The following is an 11,870-nucleotide window of genomic DNA, read 5'->3' on the forward strand; positions in this document are numbered from 1 at the left end:
ATGTTCAATACTCCATGAGAGAATCACTAAAAGACATTGGGATAAAGAATAAAGAGAAGACTGATTCTAGTAAGTATAATACTCCCTACGGTGCTCCCGTACATGGATTTGAGGGAGATATGTTAAATGAAGATAGTGAAGAGTTTCGTCCATCAGGAATTCACATAAATGAAGGTAGGTTTGGCAAATCAAAAACAAAGTACAATGCTAGACAAATCAAAGAGAAACAAATCTATTTGGGTTGGTGACTATTTTGCTCCAAGGACAATTGGTGGATCTCAACCATCAATTAGGAGTTGTTTAGCTGGAAAAGATGCGACGTGGAGAGCAAACATGGCTTTTGGAAGTTTCTTTTATGATGCTTGCATCCCAATTAATGTTGTAAATTCAATTTATCTTCAGCCTTTGGTGGATGCTATAGCTGCAATTGGGCTTGGGTATAAACACCCAAATTATCATGCTTCGCGTGTCAATTTGTTAAGAAAAGCTAAGAAGGAAGTGCAGCTTCTTGTTGATAGTTACAAAAAGATTTGGGAAAATGTTGGATGCACCTTAATGGCTGATGGTTGGACTGATAATTCACATAGGTCATTGATCGATTTTATGGTGTATTGTCCTAAGGGAGTTTGTTTTGTGAAATTAGTTGATGCTTCAAATGTTGTGAAGGATGCTGAAACATTGTTGAAGATGTTTGAGGAGGTGGCTTTATGGATTGGACCAAATAGTATTGTCCATTTTGTCTCAAACAATGGATCCAATGATAAAGCTGCTGGAAGAATGTTGTCTGAGAAATACCCGAGTATTACTTGGTCATCCTGTGCAACACATAGCATAAACTTGGTATTAAAAGACATAGCTGAGATGGATCACATAGTTTATCTTGTGAGACGTGCTTCTGAGGTGACAAAGTTTATATATAATCATACATTTTTGATAGCTTGGTTAAGGAAAAGACAGGTAATATACCTTTAGCTCATGTTCTTGTCAAGTCATAACATAATATGCATTTTTTATAATTGACTAGCATCTAGTATTTATCAATTGAACAGGGTTGGAAAGAAATTGTTCGTCTAGGTGCAACCCATTTTGCTACAACTTTCATTGCAATGAGAAGCATTCATGAGCATAAACATGACTTGCAAGCCATGGTGACAGAGAGGTCATTTGTCGATTCTCGATATACAAAAAGTAATAAAGGCAAATATGTTATTGACATAATTCTGGATAACGATTTTTGGGATGATATGGGTAAGATATCCAAAGTTGTGAGTCCATTGATGCGCTTGTTGAGGATTGTTGACTCAGATGAGAAGCCAACAATAGGATATGTTTATGATGGCATGTACGGAGCGAAAAATGCAATTAAGAAGTTGTTTAAGAATAAAAAGAGATTATACAAGCCTTATACACGAATCATTAAGTTACGTTGGGATAGGACGTTGCATCATGATATCCATGCTGCGGCTTATTATTTGAATCCTGCCTTTAAATATGACGAAGAATCTTTTTGCCTCAAGCTAGAAGTCATGAGTGCTTTCCTTGATACTATTGACAGTAAATCAAGTGCTTTCAATTTGAACAAGACAAGGTTAATACAAGAGAGTAGATTATATTCAAATCGGGAGGAAAGCCTTTCTAGCTGGCTTGCTCTTGAAACCGCCAAAACCACACGTCTTGGTACGTAATAGTTATAAAATTTATGAGTTCTTTTGTTTTTTAAGTCTAATTTATTTATTATGTTTAATTTTCAGTTAGATGAATGGTGGAGATCATTTGGGTATAGTACTCCAAATTTGCAAAAGTTTGCAATAAAAATTCTTAGTCAAACTTCAAGCTCTTCGGGATGTGAACGAAATTGGAGTGTTTTTGAGTGCATACATACTAAAAAGAGGAATAGATTGGAGCATCAAAGGTTGAATGATCTTGTTTTCTTTCACTATAACTTGCGTTTGCAAAACAGGTATAAAACATTGTCAATTATGCCTCACTCTTACTGTTATTATCTATTATTTTCCTTGATATTTTAGTTGTCATGCTTTTAATATTTTTTTATGGTATTTTAGGAAGTGTTACAAGAGAATAAGTTTGGATCCTATTGATTATGAAAGTATCGACAAAACTGAAGGTTGGATAGTTGACGATGAAGAGGAGGAGGAGGTCAGTGAACTTAATTATGAGGAGTTGGAACAAATGTTATATGGAGAAGGATCTATTCCTACTGGAGTTGCTGATCACCCTTCTTTTTATGATTCAACCGATGGTTCAGAAGGTTGGTTTCAATTATTTAATCAACTTAGTATCTATTTATATTAAATTACAAGTTTTAACTTATGATTTCTATTTTTTACTGAAATTTGCGTAGATGGTGGTGATGGTTATGATGATGATGATGGTGATGAATTTTGATTCTAGTGTGTGAAGCTCAATCAACATTGAGACGAATCAAAGAAAAAACACTTGTATCAAATGTTTTGTTATTAATTATTATGTATTTTGTCATTTGATATGTAAATACAACATCATGTTTGGATTTGGACATTGAATTGTTGTTAAATACTTAAATTATGTTAGGATTGTTGTTGAATTTGAACTTTGAATCATGTTGGATAGTAATTAAGTTGTTATTGTCTTATTGAAAAATATAAATCTAAAAAAAATTTTTTTTTTTTTTAAAATGTGTTGATGTCATCATGATGTGTGATGATGTCACCGGTCCAACCGGCGGTTGGATCGGTTGAACTGTGACCCGGCCATCAGAGTGGGTTGCCCTCCGGTCAGGTTTTTAAAACAATGGATATACGATAGATACTTCATAATGAGATATATCTGATTACTTAAATGATTGTTAAGTGGATGCAATTTTTTAATTGACATGGGAGTTTAAAAGCATTGAATATAAACTTATCTTGCATGGTTTTATAAATTATTGTATAGATACTTGCCCTAAACTCTGATTAATGGCCAAAGAACTACCAAAATTGGAGTGATTAAAGCCCCGAGATTGACTTAAGCATATAATTTTTCAACCATGAATAGGTTGCAGTGTTAAACAATCCAAATAAAATAATAAAAAGAGGAGGCTAGGGTTTCATTGATATTGCACAATTCAATTGAATACAAAAAGTATGATTTAACCTANGGTTCAGAAGGTTGGTTTCAATTATTTAAGCAACTCAGTATCTATTTAAATTAAATTACAAGTTTTAACTTATGATTTCTATTTTTTACTGAAATTTGCGTAGATGGTGGTGATGGTTATGATGATGATGATGGTGATGAATTTTGATTCTAGTGTGTGAAGCTCAATCAACATTGAGACGAATCAAAGAAAAAACACTTGTATCAAATGTTTTGTTATTAATTATTATGTATTTTGTCATTTGATATGTAAATACAACATCATGTTTGGATTTGGACATTGAATTGTTGTTAAATACTTAAATTATGTTAGGATTGTTGTTGAATTTGAACTTTGAATCATATTGGACAGTAATGAAGTTGTTATTGTCTTATTGAAAAATATAAATCTAAAAAAAATTTTTTTTTTTTTTAAAATGTGTTGATGTCATCATGATGTGTGATGATGTCACCGGTCCAACCGGCGGTTGGATCGGTTGAACTGTGACCCGGCCATCAGAGTGGGTTGCCCTCCGGTCAGGTTTTTAAAACAATGGATATACGATAGATACTTCATAATGAGATATATCTGATTACTTAAATGATTGTTAAGTGGATGCAATTTTTTAATTGACATGGGAGTTTAAAAGCATTGAATATAAACTTATCTTGCATGGTTTTATAAATTATTGTATAGATACTTGCCCTAAACTCTGATTAATGGCCAAAGAACTACCAAAATTGGAGTGATTAAAGCCCCGAGATTGACTTAAGCATATAATTTTTCAACCATGAATAGGTTGCAGTGTTAAACAATCCAAATAAAATAATAAAAAGAGGAGGCTAGGGTTTCATTGATATTGCACAATTCAATTGAATACAAAAAGTATGATTTAACCTAAATACAAAGATATATATATAGGCTAAACAAAGGAAATAATGAAAAGATAAATCTACCCTTAATAAGCAATAAAACAAAATAACCCATATTTCTTAACAGCAGCAGACCGAAAGTAGCTTTAAGATTTTCCAAAGAGGCCCCCAAAAATTAAAGATCTTGCTCCTTAATCAGTCCTCATTCTCCGAAGTGCAGATAAATCAGCTAGAGTTATTGCTCTGTTTGCACATGGAGTATTATTTGAATGTTGAAGTTTCAGCATAGTTATTACTTGTTGCCCTGTCCACCCCTTGTGTGGGTTTGGACACAAAATGTGCAATTGTGCATCCTGTCACTTTTCATTTAGAGAAAGTGGGAAAAGTTGTAGAAAAGAGAAAGAGAAAAGGAGAATGGCCTTTTTCCCGACATTAGTAATAAGCCCAAAGGTTTCCACTCACTTACAAGGAATAATGTACACATCCTCTTAAGTCCTTGTGCAACTCCAACATAGCTATTGAAAGCCAACACTTTTCCTTTCTTTGTAGCCTTCGTCTAGATGTGTCAAATAAGTAGTGATACAAATACTCTCTGTTAGTATTAGTTATTGTGCTCTTTGTCATCTTTCATTTTGTCCTTTTTGTTTAGGTAAAGGAGGAAAGAGAGTCAATCCAAAATGTCACGTTTCTCTTGTGGTTTACTTGGCGAGATCCGCTTCCCCTTCTCCAATGGCAACCATCCCAAGTGTGGGTTATTCATGGTAGATGGCTGTGACAAATTAATAAAACTGTACTAGTTGTATCAATATTTTTAAGAATATGTATCATATCGTAACATATATATTAATGCATAGAAAAATTTAGAATATATTTTTTAATACATATTATTGGTGATTTATATCAAACCATATTATATGATACTCTCGTGTATTGTATGATCTGTCCGTCATTCAATCTATTTTTTTTTTTTTTTTCCCCTTTTCTCTGTCAAGTTAGAAAAGCCGCTTAGGTTAGGTATTAAAAGGGGAAGAAAATAAATGAATTTTTATTCAAAAGTTCAATATTTTTATAATAATTGGGACCCATGTTTTCTCTTTCGTAAAAGTTTAAAATAAAAATGTTAAATTTATAAACAAACAAAACTAAATTATTCAATATAATAATAGTAATAAATCTAAAAAAAAAAAAAAAAAAAAAAAAAGCCTTACAAAATGACGTGATAAGGAACAATGAAAACGTGAATAAAAGAAATGATGTGACAAGGAAGGGAAAAAAAAGTGAATATGATAAATTTAAATTTGGTGTCCACATTTTCGTCCCTTTCTGACTATATTTTTGTTACAAATTTTTTTATAAAATTACTTTATCTTCAAATAATGGTATTAAAGTCAATTTATTCAAATCTCTCTCTAAACCTGTGGGGTTCACATAGTATTAAGCCATCTACACTGAGCACGAAGCTTCCCGAAAAGAGATGTTTATATGTGTATTCTCTGTCATCCTCTTTTGCCGCGTTGCTTTCTTTCCAGAGTTCGTCAATTTTGCAGAAATTTTGAAACTTCTTCGCTTTACGAAGCAGAGTCCATCGCTTTCTTTGAAGAAATTACTCCTTTCGAACTTCATCTACTAGTTTATTCGACTGCAAGCAAGTAATCAAACACTCTTTGATTTTTTAAATGTAATTTTATGTTGTTTTTATGGTTTAATTTTAAGAAACTGATGCTTCTGCTTAGGTTTTTGGAGAGTAAAATAGCGAATTTAAATGAGATTAGCAATGCATATGTCTTGATTTAAGTTTAATTTTACAAATGGAATATAATATCAGAATTTGATTACATAAATTTACTTCAATATAGTTACAGAGAAAGGGGCATTCTTAGCGCTCCGTTAAATGCTTCTTCAACTCCGAAGGGAATGATATTATTTCTGTTTCTGTAAAATACTATTTTTTTTTTTTTAAAAAAAACGAAATTAAAGTTAACTAGATCTATCCTCTCCTGGCGTATTTTTCAGAGTGTGTGAGAGCACATCCCTAAACTCCTAAGAGTCTCTCTTCAAGAAAAGTACTGTCGTTTCTTCATCCTCTTCTCAAAGAAAATATTTCAAGAGTTCATTACTCTATCCTTAAACTCAAAAAAGAACAACAATGGCTTCTTCTTCCTTTGATTCTTTTCAAGTAAACCATCACATTTTCCTTAGTTCAGAGGTAAGGACACCCGCAACAATTTTACTAGCCATTTCCATGCAGCTTTGTGTCGGAGAGGGCTTGATGTTTTCATGGATGACAAACTCAAGAGAGGAGATGAAATTTATATATTATGATGTAATTCAAGGATCGAAGATATCAGTTATCATTTTTCAGAAAAATTTGCTTCTTCTAGTTGGTGTCTCGAAGAACTTGCAGAGATCGTGAGTGCAGAAGAAATATGGTCAGTTGTATACCAATATTCTATCACGTAGACCATCAGCTGTGAGGCATCAGACTGGGAATTTCGGGAAGTTTACTAATCATGAAGAACACTTTAAGATAAGATGCACAATGGAGGACTGCTCTGAAGGAACAGCCAATCTATCTGGTTGGCATTTTGATGGAACTAAGTAAGTTTACCTGCACCGAATAATGGTTATCACATAGTACTATTTGGTAAATCATATCAATTAATTATGCTATTAACGTTTTAGCCCATAACATTCAAGGGATAAACTTTATGGAGAAATTTTCACATGTTCAAGGATTGAATAAGCTACATATTGGAATTCAATTTCTGATTATTACCCTACCTTAATTTATTTGTTCTAATGTTTTTGTTAAAGGTCTGATCTACATACTAATGGAGAAAATTATTGAAGATATTTTGAAGAGATTGAATGGGTATGTTCACAAAATGATTCAAGGACTTCGTTGGAATGAATCAATGATCAAAGAAATTGAATCTTTATTTGGACTGGGATCAATGATGTTGCAGTGTAGGAATTTGGGGCAGGGTGGTATAGGTAAGACAAACTATTGCCAGTACTATAATAACGAAATCTCGAGTCAGTTTGAAAGTTTTTACTTTGCTCAAAATGTTAGGGAAGAATCTGAAAAGCCTAACGGACTAAGGGACCTGCATAAAGAACTTCTTTCAAACTATATTAGAGGATGAGAATGTTTGCCGCGGTGCTACTAGGCAAATCCATTCATACTAAACAGGCTACGCAATAAGAAAGTTTTATTGTTTTGATGACGTGATTTCTCCCAACAAATAAAAGTATTAATCGGAGATCTTAAATGTTTGGTTTTGGTGCCAGAGTCATCATAACAACTAGAGATAAACACGTGCTTGAAAATTGTAAAGTTGATCAAATATATCTGTTATGGGATTATCTGATAATCATGCTCTTCAATTTTTGTCAATGTGCCTTCAATCAAGAAGATCCCTTGATAGATTATACAGAATTGTCAAACAGGGCGGTAAGATGTGCCAAAGGTGTTCCATTAGCTTCCTAGTCTTGGGTCTACAATCTCCAAAATAGGCAAGGACAGTTTTGGGAAAGTGCATTGGGTGAATTAGAAGTCTCTCCTCATATGGATATCCAAAAAGTACTAAGATATAGTTATGATGGGTGAATGATACACAGAAAGAATCGTTTCTAAACATTGCATGTTTCTTAAGGATGGAATGAATGTGGAGTAATGGAAATATTGGATTCTTGGACTTGCATGCACAACATGGAATAAGTGTTCTTAGTGATAAGGCTCTTATAATTATATCAAATAACATCCTACATGCATGATTACTTCAAGCAATGGGTAGGGAAATTGTGAAGCAAGAATCCTTCTCAACCTGAAAAACGCAGTCGATTGTGGCATTCTAGTGATATCTACCGTGTATTAACATGTAATATGGTGAGACTAAAGGAATGCATATAACTTTCACTTTTCATTTCATATTCATGAAATCTATATATTATATATATAATGTGTTAACTATGTTTGATTTCGATTGCTAGGGAACGAAAAAAATACGATACCTATGCTTGGACATGTCTATTATAAGAGAGATAAACTTGGCTCCTTGTGCTTTCTCAAATATGCACAATTTGAAATCTTGATGTGGTATAATTCAAACAAAGAGATGAATAGTAAGGTGCATGGTTTTCATTGCCTTAAATCGAATTTTAGAGAGGTAAAGTACCTCTGTTGGCATGAATACCCTGAGAGGTCTTGCCATCAAAGATTCATCCAGAGTGCCTTGTTGTACTCAAATGCTCCATAGCAACCTTGAACAACTTTGGACTGGTGTCAAGGTATGTGTTCTTAATTTGACAATGTTAAGTTTTGTAAATTTATATGCATTTTCATCTTTTTTTTTTTTTTTTTTTAACAACAGAATCTCGCAATTTGAAGTGTATAGACCTCAGCTTCTCCAGTCAATACTCAAAATCCCAGACCTTCTCATGCCCAAAACTTGAGAGCTTGATTCTAGAAGACTGCAAAAGTTGTTAGAGATCACTCACCATCTATCAGAATGTCAATTCGCTTGTTATCTGAATCTAAGAAATTGCAAAAGCCTCATCAGGCTTCCTTTGGAATTCAATCAAAATCTCTTAGATTTATTATTCTCTCTGGATGCTCAAATCTCATGACGGCTCCAAGGATTACCGTAATATGGAGCAGTTGTGTTTGGATGGAACTGCAATTGAAGAGTTTTCGTCTTTGATCGAATATCCTCCTAAACTAGTTGAATTGAATCTTGAGAACTGTTCAAAGCTTAAGTGTCTTCCAACAACTTTTGTGAGTTGAATCTCTTCGACATGTCGTTCTCCGGGGGTGTTCAAATCTCAAGACTATTTCAGAGCTGCCATGTGAAATAAAAGAACTAGATTAGATGAAACGGCAATAAAAGAATTAGTTCCCTCGTCAATGAATATCTATCTAGTCTGTCGGTTAAGTCTTAGAAATTGTTCAAGCCTTGAGAGTCTTCCAGTCGGTATTTGTAAGTTGAAGTATCTTAAATATCTTGTTATCTCTGGTTGTTCAAAACTTGACAGATTGCCCGAAGACTTTGCAAAGTTACAAAGTTTGGAGGTTTAGAGCTGATGAAATTCCGTAAAAGATGTGTCATCAGTTCTTTTTTTAACCAAACTTCGTAGTTATCTTTCGAGAAATGTAAGAGTCGAGAGTGGTGGGTTCGCTATTACCTACTGATTGCCAGCGGCGCAGTGTTTATGGAGTTTAAATTTAAGTCATTGCAATATCACAGAGTTGCCACACAGCCTTGGGCTGTTATCATTGTTAGAAAAATTGAAGTTAGTTGGGAACAATTTGAGAGCCTACCAACAAGCATCATAAACCTTTCTGAATTGTTGTTGCTTGATTAAGCGATTGAAACAAGCTTCAGTTCTACCTGAGCTCCACTTAATATAAAATCTCTAGTAGCACATAATTGCACATCGTTGCAAGCGTTACCATGTTTACCAAATAGTGCAGGAAGGAGAGGGTTCATAATTGTCTAAATTTGGGTTCGAATTCATCCAGCGACGAAGCTGTCAGGTTCACAATTTACTGTCGGCACATATATGGGTCCTTTTCTCTCTCTCTCTCTCTCCATTTTATATGATTTCACATCTTTCTAAACTGACATTAAACTAACTATTTTTGGTACAGGATGCCAGCCGTTTGAGGAGTTCATTTATTCTGGAAATGAAATTCCCAAGGGTTTAGCTTTCAAAGTAATGGATTTCTTATAGAGCTACCACGAGGTTTATTTAATGATGCTATCGTTTTGCCTTTGCACCATTTTAGAATTCAAGATTACCATTATAACAACGAAGACTTGGTGTTAAATATGAGTTGTGGCCGGCGGATTCTTTTGGGCTTTCATTTGTCCTCCATTGCTTGAAGGATTTTTTTGGCTTGGGAGAAGGAAGTGGACCCAATTATTTGGGTTTTTTTTTTATATGACAGGGAAAACCGCCCTTGTTGTTATTAAAACTATATAATATATTTTTTAATACGAAAAATTTTATGTACGGACTTTATTTAATATTAATTTTTGTTGGCCTAACGGACAAAACGCCGTGGTACCTAAAAGGTTTACGCATCATATGTTGTTGAAGGATCGACAAAATCAGATAAAGACCTATTTCTGAGTTGACAGTGACACACAGAAGTTCGTAGAGAGTTCCCCGGTGGTTTTCGAAGCGCAAGGAGTAATTGTGTACTATGGTGCTTTGAGTTAATTATGCGGGATAAAACTGGATATACGGCACAATGGTGTAATTTTTACAATCAAAGTAAGCATCGTCATGGACCAAATATAGGATTGCACGATTAAAAAGTGTGGGAGGGTCCAACTTCTATTCCCGGCATAAGCTAAAAGTCGTGAAAGAATCCAGAAGATGTTTCATCTATGATGATGAGGAAATTCATAAGGAATTAAAGTCCAAGATATTGGAATTTGAGAATTCCACTAATGGCGAATCCAGTTTAAGGTAATTCTCAACTTTTAGTTTTATTTTACACAACAACTCTACAATATATTTTCTTTTCCTTGTTTTAAAAAAAAATAAAAATAAAAATAAAAATTCTGAATGATTTTATTTTAAATTGGAGTGCAACATCATTTATATGTTCAGATGACTTCGGTAATTCACGACTAATAATAAAAATATAATAAGTCAATAAAATTTACACTAACTCTAATTCTTCATGAAGATATTGTTTTTATGTTGCCTTTTAATTGAAATAAAAGGATATATTAGAAGAATATATTGAGTATTTCTACCATGGTTATTAGTATCTTACGATACGTGATACATATCTTATTATACGAGTCGTCAATGATATGTATCAGAGAGTGTATCATAAACATTTCGATACATTGATATGTATTTTACAATACAAATTGATATGATTTTATTAAATTTTGTGCTCTATTAAAGTATAAACAGTTAATATACCTGATTTATGTGATGCAGAAATGTGGGTTTAGGTTATATTTTAACATTCAACCAATATCGCATTTTATCTTCTACCTTAATTAATTGATATTGTTTTTTTCAATAAAATTAACAAAGAATTCAAGTAGTTATATATTCAAACTATTATTAATTAAAATTAAGAAAAATTATTATAGTAGCCAATGATAGGAGTCATTTGCCAGTGACAATTACTGGTAACCTTGAGAGAGCGTTTGATTCAGGGAATGGTGGATTGCTGAAAAGTTAGATTACCTTGAAGATTACTAGGAATCTTTAGGAAAATATGTTTGGTTAATTGGTGGGCATATTATATTAATATATTTGGTTGGGAGGAATAAATTGGTGGATATATTATTTAAATTACTGAATTTTCTTCTAATTAAATATTATTATTATTATATTATTTTTTAAAATTGATTATTATAACCTTCCTGCATTTAAAAACTTAGCAAAAACAACCTTATAATAAAAGTTTGGAAAATCAACAAAGCACCCCCACCAACCTAGCCACTGCTGGCCGCTGGCAACCACCGTAGGACGTCGGTAGCCACCAACCTAATTGCGCACGGAAGGTAGGAAATGACATTTATGCGTCGTATGGCCATTTTCGGGTAGTCAATAGCCAGATTGATGGCCAGATTGACATATTTGGCCTTTGACGATCATATTAGATTTGGCCGTCAACGACCAGATTTGGCACGATATGGCCATTTTTGGCCGAAAATGGTCATATCGGCACACGGCGACCATTTTCGACCTTCCATGCACCGTTCTGGTGGCGGCTGTGGCTGGCTGCGGGTAGGGGTGGTGGCTTGGGTGGATTGTAATTTGTTTTGAATTCAAGGGTAATTTTGTCCAAAAAGTTAATTAATTTGGGTGAAATAGTAAAAGTCATATTCATGTAAATAAATTAA

The 11,870-nt window shown here is 33.5% G+C and overlaps 1 protein-coding gene across 1 annotated transcript; it reads left to right on the forward strand.

The window, feature by feature from the left end:
* Positions 1-333: 333 nt before the first annotated feature.
* Positions 334-4,755, forward strand: LOC116109762. Its single transcript, XM_031395987.1, has 4 exons — positions 334-957; positions 1,050-1,588; positions 2,064-2,269; positions 4,640-4,755. The coding sequence occupies exons 1-4, from the start codon at positions 334-336 to the stop codon at positions 4,753-4,755; spliced, it is 1,485 nt and encodes a 494-aa protein (XP_031251847.1).
* The last annotated feature ends 7,115 nt before the right edge of the window (positions 4,756-11,870 follow it).

The sequence above is a fragment of the Pistacia vera genome, unplaced genomic scaffold, assembly GCF_008641045.1.
Source record: "Pistacia vera cultivar Batoury unplaced genomic scaffold, PisVer_v2 Contig59, whole genome shotgun sequence".
Classification (NCBI taxonomy): domain Eukaryota; kingdom Viridiplantae; phylum Streptophyta; class Magnoliopsida; order Sapindales; family Anacardiaceae; genus Pistacia; species Pistacia vera.